General features: G+C 42.4%; 1 protein-coding gene across 3 annotated transcripts in view; it reads left to right on the forward strand.

Annotated features, from left to right (window-relative positions):
- Positions 1-20,734, forward strand: part of LOC121541521 (multiple C2 and transmembrane domain-containing protein 1) — a 50,204-nt gene that overhangs the window by 18,548 nt on the left and 10,922 nt on the right. For 2 of the 3 annotated variants that reach the window (XM_041850588.1, XM_041850589.1), the window contains exons 2-5: positions 15,481-15,601; positions 15,961-16,103; positions 16,171-16,250; positions 18,359-18,485. In XM_041850588.1, coding sequence (XP_041706522.1) covers positions 15,481-15,601; positions 15,961-16,103; positions 16,171-16,250; positions 18,359-18,485 — 471 coding nt within the window. Of the gene's footprint in view, positions 1-14,947; positions 15,036-15,480; positions 15,602-15,960; positions 16,104-16,170; positions 16,251-18,358; positions 18,486-20,734 lie in introns of those variants that run through there. The other variant, XM_041850590.1, reaches the window with a different exon arrangement.

A 20,734-nucleotide genomic window follows, 5' to 3' on the forward strand; every position in this document is an offset into this window, starting at 1 on the left:
GTAGCGCTGTCTTAGGCGTCTCACAGTACGGACATTGCAATTTATTGCCCTGGCCATATCTGCAGTCCTCATGCCTCCTTGCAGCATGCCTAAGGCACGTTCACGCAGATGAGCAGGGACCCTGGGCATCTTTCTTTTGGTGTTTTTCAGAGTCAGTAGAAAGGCCTCTTTAGTGTCCTAAGTTTTCATAACTGTGACCTTAATTGCCTACTGTCTGTAAGCTGTTAGTGTCTTAACGACCGTTCCACAGGTGCATGTTCATTAATTGTTTATGGTTCATTGAACAAGCATGGGAAACAGTGTTTAAACCCTTTACAATGAAGATCTGTGAAGTTATTTGGATTTTTACAAATTATCTTTGAAAGACAGGGTCCTGAAAAAGGGCTGTTTATTTTGTTTTGCAGAAATGATTTGCCTTCTGTAAGTTTAAGAAGTATTGCCTAGTGTTGTCATTCTGTTACCAAAAACCCACATATCTTTAAGATATTTTCTAATTTCTCTCCCTCATGAGGAAGGAAGATAATTAAAGTTCACAGAAGTAACCAGGAAAGGTAGACCTACCAATTAGTTATAGTGTTTTTACTAATAACAATTTGGTTTATGATTTATTAAGTGATTAAAACACATCATTCTGTTATGAAATCAGTAACAGAATGACCAAAAAATCTGTAACTGAATGACTGCAACTGAATTGGCTAAAATAGGAATTCATAATAGTCACAAACCACATTTGGGTCACCTGCTCATTAGAATAATAGCCAGTGTGTAGAATAATACCCAAACATGCAAAGGAGGATATTACAATTTCCTACCTTTATGTACCTATTCAGGATACATCACCATGAAGAAAATGGCATTCATAATTATGTGTTTATGTATAGTGCAGATCAGGGACACATGATGTCATTCTGTTACCATCATTCTGTTACCGGGTGTTAATCCACTTCACTTACTGTAGTTCAATAACCAAAATAGATTTGTTCAAACTCAAGGTGTAATATCATAGCTGACACCCCATTCTTTCTGCAGAAATATTTGAATCTTAATTTGGGGTAGATATTTAAGTGTATTTGAAAAAATGTGGTCACAAAAAAAACGGAGGGAGATTTTACCCTTATTCTGTTACCAAACTTTACATCTGCACTGTTCTTCGAGTAAATGTGTCTTTGTACAATTTTCATTAGTCCTTGTGCAAAGAGTTGTATGGTGTGTTTAACTTTGCAATCAATGTTTTTTGTTTGGCATACTTTTAAAGTGAACAATCTGAGTCTAAGCTTCATTCTGTTACTGTGGAATTGCCCTAATGTCTAATGTCACCTAACATGGTATAAAAGCACTGCTGTCTAATCATTTAAAACGGAGCCTGTTTGTTGAAGCATAAATCCATCTCAGAGCTGTAGTTTACTTTATTTTAAATAATGTGAAGTAAATAATGTGTTACTGCATTGGTATTCTATAGAACCCTATTACCATCTAATTGATCTGTGTGAGACTTTAATATGTGTGTGTATGCTCGCATGCACGTGCATGTAAACAAGAGTGCACTTAATAATGTCCACTAAAAGTGCAGTAGATGGAGTGGCAGCCCGTCCATATGCTCTTCACTACATCTTTTCAAAGATGAAAACGGTTAGTATGTTTACACGTATGTGTGTGTGTGTGTGTGTGTGCTGGACAACACTTTGGGTGTAACCCTGACACAGTTACAGTCAGCACTTCCTGGTGTTGCTGTATGAGCTCAATCCGTTTCCGTGTGTATTTTCTGTTCCTGTGTAGGCAGAGGATTGGTAGGCAAATAGCATTGTTGTCTGTTTGTAGGTAGAAGGAGGGTTGTTAGGCAAATGGCATGGTTGTCTGTTTGTAGGTAGAAAGAGGGTTGGTAGGCAAATGGCATGGTTGTCTGTTTGTAGGTAGAAAGAGGGTTGGTAGGCAAATGGCATGGTTGTCTGTTTGTAGGTAGAAAGAGGGTTGGTAGGCAAATGGCATGGTTGTCTGTTTTGTATATAGTTAAATTGGTGCGTGTGTACAGTATATTCGTTATGTACTCCTGAGTGGTGCAGTGGTCTAAGGCACTAGCAGTGCTAACTGTGCCACTAGAGATCCTGGTTCGAATCCAGGCTCTGTCGCAGCCGGCCGCGACCGGGAGACTCATGGGTGGCGCACAATTGGTCCAGGGTAGGGGAGGGAATGGCCGGCAGGGATGTAGCTCAGTTGATAGAGCATGGCGTTTGCAATGCCAGGGTTGTGGGTTCGATTCCCACGGGGGGCCAGTATAAAAAAAATATGTATTCACTAACTGTAAGTCGCTCTGGATAAGAGCGTCTGCTAAATGACTAAAATGTAATGTAATGTAAATGTATCTTATTTATCACACGCGTACAGCATACAGATCCAGAGCCTTTGAGCGGAAAATCTGTCAGAGCGCGAGAGCTGCGGCTACAGCGTCTCAAACAGCAAATACGTGCTAGTCGGAACTCTGACATTTTCGACTTGATAACTGGTTGAACATGGCACGTGTATAACTACAACCAGTTAGCTAGCAAGTCGAACATTACAGAGTTTCCTAGTGCCGACTAGCACATAATCGCGGCAATAGGCAACGGAAGGCAGGCTTCATCAGCGTGTCACACACCACTTTGCAATGAGCTGGAGGCAGAATGCATTTTAAAAACATATACTGTTTGAAACCTGAACGTTTTAATACATATGAGGCATGTCTTACCTTTACAGTATTTTATATCAACTTTCGGTTACACTTTACTTGACACCCAGTGTCATAACACGTTATGACACGGTCATAACCATGTTGTAATATGTCATAACAGCTGACATAACTTGTCATAACCTGTTATAATATGGTCATAACTCTGCTTTCAGGAGCAGGACAAGACACCCTCTTTTTGACTGATGACTGATATAAGGGCATGTATGTGATAGGCCTATCGGGCTTATATGATTATGATGGTTATAATGCTTCTTGACAGTGTCATAAAGTGTATTTTCTTAGTCCAAGTAATGGATGGTCATAATGCTTCATGACAGTGTCAGTGTATTTTCTACAAGTTATTTAAAATATGATGAAAAAACATGATCGTTATGAATTAATTACATCAAAAACAAAGAATTTAAGAGACAAACTTGGCAGGGAAAAAACGAATTTGAATAAATGTGGGTTTTGACACTCTAATGTAGGTGTCATAACCAGCCATAAAATAACGCAATATGTCACAACAGGTGTAAAATATATGGGTCACGACAGTGTTATGACCATATTATGACAGTTTATGACAAGTTATGTCAGCTGTTATGACATATTATGACATGGTTATGACAGTGTCATAACGTGTTATGACACTGGGTGTCAAGTAAAGTGTTACCCAACTTTCTTTCATTTTCCAGTAGCCAAAGGCACAATCCTAGTCATATGAGCAACCCATGCTAGTTATTGCATATTAGATCTCCCCTCTTTCTATATTTCTTATGGATGTTTTCATCTCTGTCACATGAAACTGCTCACATGTGCGGTGCCCTTTTGACAACTGTGTTTTCCCACTAATTGCATTATGGAACGAATATTCACTCATTGCCTACTGCCTTGTTTGCATTGCTGCGCTTATAATATGAAGAAATAATAGTTTATCAACATTTTAAGCTAAATGTTCTGATCCGTTGCATCAGACTCATTGCTTTTTAACGTTTGTTTTATGTAGCCTAGACCTACTGGTTGTATGAATTTGGGATCTGTCGTCCCTCAACTGTCCCTGAGACTGTTTGGAAAAGGCCATTTCTTTCTCAACAAGCTGACAAATAAACTCAGCAAAAAAGAAACGTCCCTTATTCAGGACCCTGTCTTTCAAAGATAATTCCTAAAAATCCAAATAACTTCACAGATCTTCATTGTAAAGGGTTTAAACACTGTTTCCCATGCTTGTTCAATGAACCATAAAACATTAATGAACATGCACCTGTGGAACGGTCGTTAAGACACTAACAGCTTACAGACGGTAGGCAATTAAGGTCACAGTTATGAAAACTTAGGACACTAAAGAGGCCTTTCTACTGACTCTGAAAAACACCAAAAGAAAGATGCCCAGGGTCCCTGCTCATCTGCGTGAACGTGCCTTAGGCATGCTGCAAGGAGGCATGAGGACTGCAGATGTGGCCAGGGCAATAAATTGCAATGTCCGTACTGTGAGACGCCTAAGACAGCGCTGCAGGGAGACAGGACGGACAGCTGATTGTCCTCGCAGTGGCAGACCACGTGTAACAACACCTGCACAGGATCGGTACATCCGAACATCACACCTGCGGGACAGGTACAGGATGGCAACAACAACTGCCCGAGTTACACCTGGAACGCACATTCCCTCCATCAGTGCTCAGATTGTCTGCAATAGGCTGAGAGAGGCTGAACTGAGGGCTTGTAGGCCTTTTGTAAGGCAGGTCCTCACCAGACATCACCGGCAACAACGTCGCCAATGGGCACAAACCCACCGTCGCTGGACCAGACAGGACTGGTGCTCTTCAATGACGAGTCACAGTTTTGTCTCACCAGGGGTGATGGTCGGATTTGCGTTTATCATCGAAGGAATGAGCGTTACACCGAGGCCTGTACTCTGGAGGGGGATCGATTTGGAGGTGGAGGGTCAGTCATGGTCTGGGGCGGTGTGTCACAGCATCATTGGACTGAGCTTGTTGTCATTGCAGGCAATCTCAACGCTGTGCGTTACAGGGAAGACATCCACCTCCCTCATGTGGTACCCTTCCTGCAGGCATCCTGACATGACCCTCCAGCATGACAATGCCACCAGCCATACTGCTTGTTCTGTGCGTGATTTCCTGCAAGACAGGAATGTCAGTGTTCTGCCATGGCCAGCAAAGAGGCCAGATCTCAATCCCATTGAGCACGTCTGGGACCTGTTGGATCGGAGGGTGAACGCTAGGACAATTCCCCCCAGAAATGTCCAGGAACTTGCAGGTATTTACACATGTTACAGTGAGGGAAAAAAGTATTTGATCCCCTGCTGATTTTGTACGTTTGCCCACTGACAAAGAAATGATCAGTCTATCATTTTAATGGTAGGTTTATTTGAACAGTGAGAGACAGAATAACAACAACAAAATCCAGAAAAAAACGCATGTCAAAAATGTTATAAATAGATTTGCATTTTAATGAGGGAAATAAGTATTTGACCCCCTCTCAATCAGAAAGATTTCTGGCTCCCAGGTGTCTTTTATACAGGTAACGAGCTGAGATCAGGAGCACACTCTTAAAGGGAGTGCTCCTAATCTCAGTTTGTTACCTGTATAAAAGACACTTGTCCACAGAAGCAATCAATCAATCAGATTCCAAACAACTCTCCACCATGGCCAAGATCAAAGAGCTCTCCAAGGATGTCAGGGACAAGATTGTAGACCTACACAAGGCTGGAATGGGCTACAAGACCATCGCCAAGCAGCTTGGTGAGAAGGTGACAACAGTTGGTGCGATTTATTCGCAAATGGAAGAAACACAAAATAACTGTCAATCTCCCTCGGCCTGGGGCTCCATGCAAGATCTCACCTCGTGGAGTTGCAATGATCATGAGAACGATGAGGAATCAGCCCAGAACTACACGGGAGGATCTTGTCAATGATCTCAAGGTAGCTGGGACCATAGTCACCAAGAAAACAATTGGTAACACACTACGCCGTGAAGGACTGAAATCCTGCAGCGCCCGCAAGGTTCCCCTGCTCAAGAAAGCCCATATACAGGGCCGTCTGAAGTTTGCCAATGAACATCCGAATGATTCAGAGGAGAACTGGGTGAAAGTGTTGTGGTCAGATGAGACCAAAATGGAGCTCTTTGGCATCAACTCAACTCGCCGTGTTTGGAGGAGGAGGAATGTTGCCTATGACCCCAAGAACACCATCCCCACCGTCAAACATGGAGGTGGAAACATTATGCTTTGGGGGTGTTTTTCTTCTAAGGGGACAGGACAACTTCACCGCATCTAAGGGACGATGGACGGGGCCATGTACCGTCATATCTTGGATGAGAACCTCCTTCCCTCAGCCAGGGCATTGAAAATGGGTCGTGGATGGTTATTCCAGCATGACAATGACCCAAAACATACGGCCAAGGCAACAAAGGAGTGGCTCAAGAATAAGCACATTAAGGTCCTAGAGTGGCCTAGCCAATCTCCAGACCTTAATCCCATAGAAAATCTGTGGAGGGAGCTGAAGGTTGGAGTTGCCAAACGTCAGCCTCGAAACCTTAATGACTTGGAGAAGATCTGCAAAGAGGAGTGGAACAAAATCCCTCCTGAGATGTGTGCAAACCTGGTGGCCAACTACAAGAAACGTCTGACCTCTGTGATTGCCAACAAGGGTTTTGCCACCAAGTACTAAGTCATGTTTTGCAGAGGGGTCAAATACTTATTTCCCTGATTTAAAATGCAAATCAATTCATAACATTTTTGTTGTTATTCTGTCTCTCACTGTTCAAATAAACCTACCATTAAAATTATAGACTGATCATGTCTTTGTCAGTGGGCAAACTTACAAAATCAGCAGGGGATCAAATACTTTTTTCCCTCACTGTAAGTTTGCTGAAAATAAACGCAGTTGACAGTGAGAGGACGTTTATTTTTTGCTGAGTTTAGGGAAACATTTATACTATGGGAAATAGTAGATTGACATAGGCTAGTGATTTAGCTGTTCGTTACTCGTCTTTTGGACTAAGGAAAAGTAAATGTGGACAGTTATTCTAAAATCTTCAAAGTGCACATCAGATTTCGGTAAGACGGACCGCACATTGTTGCATCCTCGACTTGCATGTTCTGTTAATTTGAACTACCATAATCTAAATGTGATTTCTGTCATTCTGAGTACCCAATGCATATGGTTCCAGTAAATTTCTCAAATGTCTGTTAAATTAAAATGTCAGGCGCCACATTTTCCTAACAGAAACCCTGGTTGGTAAGCAAATGCAGACCAGGATCTATCCATGACACTGACACTGAAGTGAGAATGTTCTATGTGGGATAGTGAATAGGTGGGCCTTTAAGATCAGTCTGTATTGATAATTTATTTTAAAAGATTATCAATTGGAAGATTTAAGGTTTGCTCTTGTATATTCAATACGGCAACAGGTGTCCAAGATATCGATCAGTCAACCAATCAGCCGGCCATCAATTAGTTTGATTTGTTGATGTTGTTTCCCATTGGTTTATTAGTCCCTTTTATGTCTTCTGTTGTTGTTTGATTGGTTCCTGGCTTGACTCCTGTCATTGGTTGGTTGGTTCTAACTGTAGCGTACAGAGATACATGACTGAACAACTGAGAGCTGTGGGGCCGCCTCAGCGGTTACATAACTGGCTTAGCACCTGTCAATCAAGAGGTATCCGCTCCAGAGATTATAGCCAGAAGCCAACACTTCACTTCTCCTCTCCCACCCACTCTTCCTCCTCCTTCTACTCCTACCTCTTTGTCATCCCTTCATTCAGCTTAGTATCTATTCCTCACTCCTCTGAGCTCTCCTGTCTTCCTTGTCGTTTAATGACCTTCTATCACTTTCTCCCTCTTGTTCTGTTTCTGCCTCTATCGCTCCCCTCCATCTATCTTTGCTCTCTCTCAAAGGACACAGGCTATGATAGTGCAGAGAGTGACTCTGGTCTTGTCTGTCTGAGGGGACAGTGTGTGTGTCTCTGTGTGTGTGTCTCAGATGAGGTTAGGGACTGAGCGGATGGGAGAATGAATGGAGGAGAGGAGGTGGCTGTTTTCTGGATGAGTGGAGCTTGTCGTCCCTAAGTAGTGCCTTTGGGAGTCCCCTCTTTCTCTCTCTCTTTCCCTCTGTCAGTTTCTACCACTCTCCCCTCCATTCTCCTTTTTATCTCTCATTCCCTCCCATTCTCCACAACCATCTCTCTCCTCCTCCTCCTCTCTCTCTCTCACTTCATGAATGAGGGTTTGGAATTGGCGTTTCAAGGGTAACGGGACGTGTCACATCATCTGACCTCAATATGCGGATGACTGCTATCGGTGAGCTTAAGCTGCTGTCCCCTGCCTCCCTGCCACCTACCCCCTGTTTCCCCATGCTATGGTTTTCAAGGGTTTCATTGTTTGAATGTGTTACTGTTGGTGGCTCTACTAAATTGTGGCTTACGGTATCTCTCTATCTTGCACACAATCCTTCTGCTGCCTGGATAGGTTCTCTTGTAGATACCTGTCTTGTCATCACGAGACCAGTGTGAAATGTTTTCTGTTTGTGTGTGTGTGTGTCTGTTTCTCTGATAGGTTCCTCGACAGGTTTGAATAGTGTGTTTTACAGGGGGCAATGCAGATGCAATTTGTGTTTGTTTGTGTGTGTGTGTGTGTGGGGGGATACACTGGGTTGAGATGAGATTGAGATTACTTGATCTGACAGCTGTCTGTGTCAGGGAGAAATCACAGTAACATCAAAGTGAATGAATCATGTTGGTACACAAGGCTCCCTGGGTTCCCTATCTGGTTTGGTCACACACGTCTGTGCTGGGATGAAGGAGATATGTATTCTTCTCATGTTTGAGTATTATCGTTATGCAAGCATGGTTTCTGTGTCACTAGACACTCTAACATATGTTTAATTAAAAAATATACTGCACTTCAAAGTGATTATATCTTCTGTGACTGTGCTCTGTAACATATGCTGAATATGGTCATTTACATAATCAGCATATGCTATTAAGCAATTTACAGTAATATGTGGCCCATACAGAAATCAAACCCTCAATTCTGGAGCTGGAAATTGCAGGCAACATGCCCCAACCAACCCACCCATCTGAACCAAATACATGTACTGTAGTTTGTTTGAAGTGCAACACAGCAACACTAATCAAAAGGAGCTCGCTAGAATTCATTCTTCCTTCAAGGCTCTGTTCTGTTGCTCCAAAAACAGGTTGCTATATGACCTAGTTTGTGTTCAGAACTGATATGTTGTCGTTTCCCATTATAAATATTTGGGAGTAGATATATTTCCTTCCTTAGATAAAACCATTGCCAGAAACTTTAACATAACTCTCAAATCAATTCAATCTAACCTCAGTAGATGGAATAATATCCCAGTTGTTTTAACCGGCTGAATATCTATTGTCAAAATGAATATATTGCCACGGCTGAATTTCTGTAGTTCAATGCTTCCCTTGTCCCACCCTTCTGGCTTTTGGGATACATTTCATAGTGTGGTTTCAAAATGTAAATGGCAAGGTAAATGATCACAGATAAATGTAACAAATGTACAAAGGAGGGACAGAAGTAGGAGGACTATCCGTACCAAACTTGAAATTGTATTTCCAGGCACTAGCATTTCGCCCCATCCTAAATTGGTTTAGACATGATTATTCTGCCCCCTGGCTGAGTATAGAGATACATATGGTGTCTCCTATTACCCTGGAAGAGGTGGTCTTCACTGATACAGTGGCTTGCGAAAGTATTCACCCCCCCTTGGCATTTTTCTTATTTTGTTGCCTTACAACCTGGAATTTTTTTGGGGTTTGTATCATTTGATTTACACAACATGCCTACCACTTCGAAGATGCAAAATATTTTTTATTGTGAAACAAACAAGAAATAAGACAAAGAAACAGAAAACTTGAGTGTGCATAACTATTCACCCCCCCAAAGTCAATACTTTGTAGAGCCACCTTTTGGAGCAATTACAGCTGCAAGTCTCTTCATGTATGTCTCTATAAGCTTGGCACATCTAGCCACTGGGATTTTTGCCAATTCTTCAAGGCAAAACTGCTCCAGCTCCTTCAAATTGGATGGGTCCCGCTGGTGTACAGCAATCTTTAAGTCATACCACAGATTCTCAATTGGATTGAGGTCTGGGCTTTGACTAGGCCATTCCAAGACATTTAAATGTTTCCCCTTAAACCACTCAAGTGTTGCTTTAGCAGTATGCTTAGGGTCATTGTCCTGCTGGAAGGTGAACCTCCGTCCCAGTCTCAAATCTCTGGAAGACTGAGACAGGTTTCCTTCAAGAATTTCCCTGTATTTAGCGCCATCCATCATTCCTTCAATTCTGACCAGTTTCCCAGTCCCTGTCGATGAAAATCATCCCCACAGCATGATGCTGCGACCACCATGCTTCACTGTGGGGATGGTGTTCTCGGCGTGATGAGAGGTGTTGGGTTTGCGCCAGACATAGCGTTTTCCTTGATGGCCAAAAAGCTCAATTTTTGTCTCATCTTCCATATGTTTGGGGAGTCTCCCACATGCCTTTTAGCGAACACCAAAAAACATTTTATTTTTTTTCTTTAAGGAATGGCTTTTTTCTGGCCACTCTTCCGTAAAGCCCAGCTCTGTGGAGTGTACGGCTTAAAGTGGTCCTATAAACAGATACTCCAATCTCTGCTGTGGAGCTTTGCAGCTCCTTCAGGGTTATCTTTGGTCTCTTTGTTGCCTCTGATTAATGCCCTCCTTGCCTGGTCCGTGAGTTTTGGTGGGCGGCCCTCTCTTGGCAGGTTTGTTGTGGTGCCATATTCTTTCCATTTAAAAAAAATTGATTAATGGTGCTCCGTGGTATGTTCAAAGTTTCAGATATTTTTTTATAACCCAATCCTGATCTGTACTTCTCCACAACTTTGTCCCTGACCTGTTTGGAGAGCTCCTTGGTCTTCATGGTGCACCTTGCTTGGTGGTGCCCCTTGCTTAGTGGTGTTGCAGACTCTGGGGCCTTTCAGAACAGGTGTATATATACTGAGATCATGTGACAGATCATGTGACACTTAGATTGCACACAGGTGGACTTTATTTAACTAATTATGTGACTTCTGAAGGTAATTGGTTGCACCAGATCTTATTTAGGGGCTTCATAGCAAAGGGAATACATATGCACGCACCACTTTTCCTTTTTCACTTCACCAATTTGGACTATTTTGTGTATGTCCATTACATGCAATCCAAATAAAAATCCATTTAAATTACAGGTTGTAATGCAACAAAATAGGAAAAATGCCAGGTGGGATGAATACTCCCTTAAACAATGTGAACTACGCTTTGGTCCTCTTATTGCTCTCACAATTTCTATTTGGTGCAACATTTTAAAACTATGTAACTGGGAATCAAAATGGCATGCCCGTACTCCAATATTTCACAATAATGCCTTGCTATCTGGAAGGCGGCCTTTTGCATCCACCCAATGGTCCAAATGTGGAATCTGTAACCTTACTGATATCATGGAAAGTAATGGTTTGAGAACATTCCAAGATTTGAAAGAGACATACACATTATCAGGCAACTTTATTTCTATAATTTACAATTTAGGTCAGCTATGCTGGCCTATGGAGTCCCTTGGGAAACCTAACTACCATCCAATGATGGGATTTAAAAAATAAATGATCTGGGCTCCCGAAAGGACTGATCTCTATAATACTGTATATAAACAACTATTGGAAAATTAATATTCTGAGCTAGCCATTAAATAATATGGTTTACAGATCTAATTGATTCTGAACAACCCTTTAATATTTGGAAAATATTACCTTGGCATCCCGTAATCCGAACCATCAATTTATACATTTTAAGTTAGTTCACAGACTGTATTTAACACCAAGCAAACGTTTTGCCATGAAATTGGCCCCAACTCCCAACTGTTCACTGTGTCCCCTAAATTAGGTAGGCACATTCCTTCATATGATTTGGGAGTGCCCTGCAGTTAAATGCTTCTGGGGCAAAGTAAAACATTTTTTGGGGAAGTGCATGAATTTAAATATTCAATGCTTTGCATTTATTATGTTAGTTAATGATGATAGCGCCTTGAATCTCTCAATCAATCAGAGAAGATTACTGCTGGCAGGCAGCACTGCTGTGAATTTTTTTTGTTCTCTAAGATGGCAACCACCTCACTCGCTCCCATTTAACCAGTGGATACAGCTACATGATTTCCAAGTGGGGAGGGAGGATGTGGGCGGGTGGATGGTGACTGAGGTGGACGGGAATGGGTTGAGTTACGTGTGTATGTGTGTGTATATGTGTGTTTGTGTGTGTCTGAGAGAGAGAGAGAGAGAGAGAGAGAGAGAGAGAGAGAGAGAGAGAGAGAGAGGAATTACTACGGTAATCAAAGTGTAATTCTTTGATTGTCTTTGTACCTGTAACCCCCCCTAACTAAATAAAAAGTTGGTCACAAACAAAAGATAATTGCTATGTTGCTCTTCCAAATGAGCTCACAGTCTATTTAACCAGTTGACACATGCCTATTGTCATGTCACAGAGCTCGCCTATACTGGCTGCTTGTCTCACTAAATAACCAACACACACACACTCTCTCTCTCCCGAAATACCCTGTGCTGCGTGTATATCAGTGCCTGCTGATAGGATTGTACCTGATTGGTGTGTATTAGAAGCCCAGCGGCGCTCACCTCCTGATTTAGCACCACAGGCCTGTGGAGATCAGCTGTAAGCAGCTTGTTGTTCACACACACACAGCCTGGTTGGTTAGACATATGGCTTAGTCCAGAATCAAACGTTATTCATTCACTATACATAATGCGCTACTCAGGGCCACAGCCTCATAGGCAGGCATACAGGTAGGCATACAGTCACATAATATAATTGCTTTTGACATTTGACACTTTTCCATTGGCTCAATTGTACCAGGCCAGTCAAGTGTCTTGTTCGTAGTCACTGGACTATCCCCCCTCCTCCCGGCCATAACAAGACTAATCACATCACTATGATTGATTGTTAGTACAGATCACTATTATTGATCACGTATTGATTGTGTGTGTTGGCAGGATTCTGTGTTAGTAGTACACAGAGAGGTTGTGTCTCTGTACTGGTCTATTGTTGTTATCATTAGATAGCAGATATCTGATAACTACACTGTAAAAGTAGAAACACTCAAAACACCATGGAAAGTAATGCAACTAACCTGAGATCTGGAGTTTGGAGGGTGTTTGAATGTAAACACCAGTGTAAGTGTTATGATACAAAGAAAGTTTAAAAACAGAATAGAGGTACTCTGAATCGCCCAAAGTGGTTCTTCAATCTGAATATTGTTTTAAAGAGAGTGTTGGAGGGGGTGGGGGGGGTCAGTGCATGTAAAAGTTAGCATAAAAATACACACAACATTTTTTGGGGCAGACTGTCTCTCATACAATCAAAAGTTAAGAAATGCAAATGATTTATAGCCTAAATATTGATAGATGATAATGGCCTGTGTAGAATATTTTTGTGGAATTCCACCTTCATTTTTCAATGCTTTATTTAGACAGAATAGAAACAGGAGGAGACAGAGAAGGAGTGAAAGTGGGACAGGCGGAAGCGGCAATTGAATCCCTGGGGCAGTAAGATCGTACATTTTATTGGAATTTAATTTAATTTTCACACACTCAACCACACAGCCACACTGTAAAAAATGATTTTGGGGTGAATTGAAATTGACAACAACAACAACAACAACAAAAAACATATACTTAATAGAAAATGAATGCAAGTCGTTTCAATGATTTGCTAATTTCATTTTACCAAAATAATTAAGAATAAATCCTGTCTTTCCACGTGGCTGTTTTTAGAGGATTATGGGTAATTCAAATGTTTTAGACTTAATTATTATTTAACAGAATGTTGTATGCATGTTTGAAGAAAGAAAAGTATACTTCTATATTAGTATTAAGCAGCTTGTTGTTCCATAAGGTGTAATGGATCATGATGAACGAATATCAAAACCGTCAATCAAAATGACGTTCAATGATGAGACTACGCATTCCCACATTTCTACCTTTTGATGGTAGAGGAAAATACAGTGCACTGCTTGTTGTAAAACCTTTAGTTACTGCTGGTGGATTGAGCACTGTGCTCAACAATGCCAACCAAAATGGGTTCAACTGGCAAATGATCAGATACTGTACATAAATCAATGTTAAACATACTCTAGAAGAAGTGATCTAACTCCGCACTAGACAGGATTTGAAACACTGTAATAGTGTTTAGAAGATTTAGAGAGAGAAAACAACACCAAAAGAGAAGGTATCTAATTCTGCACAGAACTCGAAGTACCAAAATAGTGTTTTCAACCTTTTCCGGTAGGGCTCCTAGTTCCTCGGAAGGTGTTGCACAACACTTGATTTAGTGGTGTTAAAACTCACCATGTAATATTTGAAAACATCTCAAGATGATGTGTTTCAATACTCCAGCGAAGTTCAGGTTTTGCCTCCTTTGCACTGGTGATAGCTTAGTTGCCACTAGTTTTGGTGTTACAAAGCACTTCATTATAAGTGTATGTGCTGAATACGTCACCTGTCTGTTGACTGGATTAAAGTTGCTAACCGCCATTGATTTAAGTGTGTGTGTTAGAGAGAGAGAGAGAGAGAGAGAGAGAGAGAGAGAGAGAGAGAGAGAGAAAATGGGGTACTGATCAGTGTCTCTTATCAATACTGTGATACCACAATATATATTATGCATGAGAGATAGAGAGAGAGAGAGAGAGAGAATGGGGTACTGATCAGAACCAGTGTGCAGTGTCTCTTATCAATACTGTGATACTCTACAGTCGTGGTCAAAAGTTTTGAGAATGACACAAGTATTGGTCTTCACAAAGTTCGCTTTGTAATCAGGGATGCACTACTGTAGAGTTGGTGTATATCCCTGGGCTTGGACTATGTCCGGTTCACTAGATTAGTATTTGGTGTAAGTGGAGACAATATATCAGCTGCTCTTCTCTTCACCAGAAGTATAATGCCTAAAGAACCAGTAGCAGGAAATTGTTGAATACAGTAGATACACACTGCCCAGCCTCGGTAATGCATCATGATGACACTGGACCTGGGTATGGAAGTGGAGCAATACAGGAATTGATATTTATTGTAGATAATAAGCTCAAACTTACACACTCAGCTCAGGAAGTCTTTCTCATGCAATATCCTGTTAGTGGTCTCCCTGTAGATTTGCTCTTTCATTGGTTTTCTCTTCGTACATTAGACCCACACTGATAGCTGTCTGCTCACTGGCAACGTGTGTGCCTGACTACACAAACCCACAGCAGAGGAACGGATCTATGCTTACGGTCGCTTATGGTGAATATTATGCTCTTGACTGTGTTTGCTGGTGAAAGTATTGCTACTGTAAGAGTTGTTAATGCTGAAATCATCTCTGGTGCAGGAGTTTCCAGGAAGTTGGTTTTGTGAAGCTGTGTCACACCCCTTTCCTCGTTCTAACGCTGTGTTTTAGCCAACATATTTTTCAGGATGTCAGTTTTATTAGGCTTTGTGTGTTTCTGTCTCTCAATCTCTCTCAATCTCTCTCAATCTCTCTCTCTCTTTCTCTCTCTCTCTCTCTCTCTCTCTCTCTCTCTCTCTCTCTCTCTCTCTCTCTCTCTCTCTCTGTTTGTTTGTTTGTTTGTTTGTTTGTTTGTTTGTATGTGTGTGTATGCCTGTGAAACTGTGTGTGTGTGTGTCTGTGTGTGTTAGGTTGTGTGTTTAACACTGTATTTTTAAACGTCTGTCTCTCCTCTCTCCCCAGGTTATGGGTGCCACTGGTGCCTCGGGGGTTAACTCGGACCGAGCTCTGCCCAGCTCAGGGATGTACCAGCTGGACATAGTGCTGAAGAGAGGACACAACCTGGCCATAAGGGACAGAATAGGTAGAGTCATATACAGTATATCTGTCCATCTATCTTTAGGGGGGGTGGGGGAGGATCAACCTATCTCTCTCTCTCTTTCTCTCTTTCTCTCTTTCTCTCTCTCTCTCTCTCTCTCTCTCTCTCTCTCTCTCTCTCTCTCTCTCTCTCTCTCTCTCTCTCTCTCTCTCTCTCTCTCTCTCTCTCTCTCTCTCTCTCTCTCTATCTGTCTCACTCTCTCTCTCTCACACTCTCTCTCTCTCTCCCCCTCCCTCTCTCTCTATCTGTCTCACTCTCTCTCTCTCACACTCTCTCTCTCTCTCTCTCTCTCTCTCTCTCTCTCTCTCTCTCTCTCTCTCTCTCTCTCTCTCTCACTCTCTCAGGTACCAGTGATCCATATGTGAAGTTTAAGCTGTGCGGCAAGGAGGTGTTTCGCAGTAAGACCATCCACAAGAACCTTAACCCTGTCTGGGACGAGGGGACTAAACTACTGGTGGACAATCTGCAGGAACCACTCTATGTCAAGGTAATGCACGCACGCACACACACACACACACACACACACTCACAGATGGTGTGTGTTTCCCCTGCAGGTGTTTGACTATGACTTCGGCCTTCAGGATGACTTCATGGGTTCAGCTTACCTCTACCTGGAGTCCCTGGAGCAACAGAGGTACTGTAGGCCTATTTCATTAGTATATCACATGTTTGTAAACAGTTTTGGTATATACTGTATATATGTAAATCACCTGTATGACATAATTATAATATACAGTACCAGTCAAAAGTTTTGACACACCTACTCATTCAAGGGTTGTTCTTAATTTTTACTATTTTCTACATTGTAGAATAATAGTGAAGATATCAAAACTATGAAAGAACACATATGGAATCATGTAGTAACCAAAAATGTGTTTAACAAATAAAAATATATTTTAGATTTTAGATTCTTCAAAGTAGCCACCCTTTGCCTTGATGACAGCTTTGCACACTCTTGGCATTCTCTCAACCAGCTTCATAAGGAATGCTTTTCCAACAGTCTTGAAGGAGTTCCCTCATATGCTGAGCACTTGTTGGCTGCTTTTCCTTCACTCTGCGGTCCAACTCATCAATTGTCACGACTTCCTCCGAAGCTGCCTCCCCTCCTTGTTCGGGCAGGCTTCGGCGTTCGTCTTCACCGGCCTTCTAGCCACTGCCTCTCATCATCTCATCATTCCATTTGTTTTGTCTTGTTTATTACACACACCTGGTTCATATCCCCTCATCAGTACCTGTATAAGTATTCCCTCTGGCCCCCTTGTCTTTGTGTGTGATTGTTTATTGTGGAGGTTACTATAGCTTGGTGGAGCTATATGTTATTTTGTATCGCCGGGATATTCACCTGTGTGCCTTGTTGTCTCCAGTGCGCACTGGAATGTTTTACGCATAGCTGCGTACCGCTGTCTTACCGAATAAACCATTAATTCTGTGATTTACCCTCCTGCGCCTGACTCCGTCCAAATCACCCGCCACATCCCAAACCTTCTCAACTGGGTTGAGGTCAGGTGATTATGGAGGCCAGGTCATCTGATGCAGCACTCCATCACTCTCCTTGGTCAAATAGCCCTTACATAGCCTGGAGGTGTGTTTTGGGTCATTGTCCTGTTGAAAAACAAATGATAGTCTCACTAAGCACATACCAGATTGGATGGTGTATCGCTGCGGAATGCTGTGGTAGCCATGCTGGAATTCGAAAATAAATCACAGACAGTGTCACCAGCAAAGCACCCCCACACCATCACACCTCCTTCGCCATGCTTCACGGTGGGAACCACACATGCGGAGATAATCCGTTCACCTACTCTGCGTCTCACAAAGACACGGTGGTTAGAACCAAAAATCTCAAATTTGGACTCATCAGACAAAAGGACAGATTTCCACCGGTCTAATGTCCATTGCTCGTGTTTCTTGGCCCAAGCAAGTCTCTTCTTCTTATTGGTGTGCTTTAGTAGTGGTTTCCTTGCAGCAATTCAACCATGAAGGCCTGATTCATGCAGTCTCCTCTGAACAGTTGATGTTGAGATGTGTCTGTTACTTAAACTCTGTGAATAATTTATTTGGGCTGCAATCTGAGGTGCAGTTAATTGCCGATTTCTGAGGCTGGTAACTCTGATGAACTTATCCTCTGCAGCAGAGGTAACTCTGGGTCTTTCTTTCCTGTGGCGGATTGACTGACCTTCATGTCTTAATGTAATGATGTACTGTCGTTTCTCTTTGCTTATTTGAGCTGTTCTTACCGTAAAATGGACTTGGTCTTTGACCAAATAGGGCTGTCTTCTGTATACCAACCCTACCTTGTCACAACACAACTGATTGGCTGAAACACATTAAGAAGGAAAGAAATTCCACAAATTAACTTTTAACAAGGCACACCTGTTAATTGAAATGCATTCCAGGTGACTACCTCATGAAGCTGGTTGAGAGAATGCCAAGAGTGTGCAAAGCTGTCATCAAGGCAAAGGGTGGCTACCTTGAAGAATCTGTTTAACACTTTTTTGGTTACTACATGATTCCTTATGTGTTATTTTTATAGTTTTGATGTCTTCACTATTATTCTACAATGTAGAAAATAGTAAAAATAAAGAAAGACCCTTGAATGAGTAGGTGTCCAAACTTTTGACTGGTACTGTATATACCACTTAGCAGATGCTTTTCTCCAAAGCGACTTACAGTACAGTGGTGTCACACAGACATCTGCACACTCAGACGCACACTCATTGAATGTGATCTATTCCTGTGCAGGGCAATACCAGTTACTCTAACACTGCAGGACCCCCACTACCCTGATGTAGACCTGGGAACACTGGAGCTGACCGTCACCTTAAGACCTAAAGCCAGCCCCGTAGAGGAGCCACACAGAGATGCCACTGTAAGTGGCACACCACCACAATCTACTGACAACAGTTATCACTGTAGGAGAACTATAGGGCATGCAGGGTTTTGTTCCAGCCCAGCACTAACACGTTTCATTTGGATGAAATGCACAGTAAGAGAGCCAGATCACTGCAGTCCCGGAAAACTACAGTGTGGTGCAGGTTTTTGTTCCAGCCCAGCACTAACACGTTTAGCTCTGATGAAATGTAAGGCAGCCAGTAGCTATAGTGTATTGAGGGTCTAGCTGTGCTGAGTCTGTGAACTGTTTGTGTCCAACAGAAAAATGAGGTGGTAAAGGAGCATCGTTGGAAGCATTATGTAAACAAAGTGAGTCTATTGGTAGTTAGCCAGTTAGCCTCCTGTAGCATATTCCATACCTGCCAACTCCACTTAGTTAGACTCTTTATGTAGCCTGGCTTAATATTCCTACATGCCCTCTCTCCATCTCCATGACACTCTTTCACACAGATTTAATATCCAGCAGTGGAATTTATTTGGTTCTTACCCCTTGATACATTTTTATTAAAGCCGTAATTACAGCAGCATCTTAGACTGTAGTTTTTGTCTGTATCTGGAGCAGTGTGGAACTGGAACTGTGAACACTCTGTCCTGTTCAGTTCTGTTATTTTGTGTTCTACATCTGAGGGGGATGAGGCATCTGCGGTGCCAGGATGTAAAATTAATCCTGTCTGTGTATAATGCATGATCTGCTGGGTGAATTAGACATGGACCCAACGGCAAAAAAAGAGAGAGAGAGAGAGAGAGAGAGAGAGAGAGAGAGAGAGAGAGAGAGAGAGAGAGAGAGAGAGAGAGAGAGAGAGAGAGAGAGAGAGAGAGAGAGAGAGAGAGAGAGAGAGAGAGAGAGAGAGAGAGAGAGAGAGAGAGAGAGAGAGAGAGAGAGAGAGAGAGAGAGAGAGAGAGAGAGAGAGAGAGAGAGAGAGAGAGAGAGAGGTACTGATCAGAACCAGTGTGCAGTGTCTCTTATCAATACTGTGATACTCTACAGTCGTGGTCAAACGTTTTGAGAATGACACAAGTATTGGTCTTCACAAAGTTCGCTGCTTCAGTGTTATGAGATATTTTTGTCAGATGTTACTATGGTATACTGAAGTATAATTACAAGCATTCCATAAGTGTCAAAGCCTTTTATTGACAATTACATTTAGTTTATGCAAAGAGTCAATATTTGCAGTGTTGACCCTTCTTTTTCAAGACCTCTGCAATCCGCCCTAGCATGCTGTCAATTAACTTCTGGGCCACATCCTGACTGATGGCAGCCCATTCTTACATAATCAATGCTTGGAGTTTGTCAGAATTTGAGGATCGACCACAAGTTCTCAATGGGATTAAGGTCTGGGGAGTTTCCTGGCCATGGACCCAACATGTCGATGTTTTGTTCCCCGAGCCACTTAGTTATCACTTTTGCCTTATGGCAAGGTGCTCCATCATGCTGGAAAAGGTATTGGTCGTCACCAAACTGTTCTTGGATGGTTTGGAGAAGTTGCTCTCGGAGGATGTGTTGGTACCATTCTTTATTCATGGCTGTGTTCTTAGACAAAATTGTGAGTGAGCCCTCTCCCTTGGCTGAGAAGCAACCCCACACATGAATGGTCTCAGGATGCTTTACTGTTGGCATGACACAGGACTGATGGTAGCGCTCACCTTGTCTTCTCCGGACAAGGTGTTTTCAGGATGCCCCAAACAATCGGAAAGGGGATTCATCAGAGAAAATGACTTTACCCCAGTCCTCAGCAGTCCATTCCCTGTACCTTTTGCAGAATATCAGTCTGTCCCTGATGTTTTTCCTGGAGAGAAGTGTCTTCTTTGCTGCCCTTCTTGACACCAGGCCATCCTTCAAAAGTATTCGCCTCACTGTGCGTGCAGATGCACTCACACCTGCCTGCTGCCATTCCTGAGCAAGCTCTTCACTGGTGGTGCCCCGATCCTGCAGCTGAATCAACTTTCAGAGACGGTCCTGGCGCTTGCTGGACTTTCTTGGTTGCCCTGATGCCTTCCTCACAACAATTGAACCTCTCTCCTTGAAGTTCTTGATGATCCAATAAATGGTTGATTTAGGTGCAATCTTACTAGCAGCAATATCCTTGCCTATGAAGCCCTTTTTGTGCAAAGCAATGATGACGGCACGTGTTTCCTTGCAGGTAACCATGGTTAACAGAGGAAGAACAATGATTTCAAGCACCACCCTCCTTTTAAAGCTTCTAGTCTGTTATTCTAACTCAATCA

Source organism: Coregonus clupeaformis, chromosome 27 (genome assembly GCF_020615455.1).
Source record: "Coregonus clupeaformis isolate EN_2021a chromosome 27, ASM2061545v1, whole genome shotgun sequence".
Classification (NCBI taxonomy): Eukaryota; Metazoa; Chordata; class Actinopteri; order Salmoniformes; family Salmonidae; genus Coregonus; species Coregonus clupeaformis.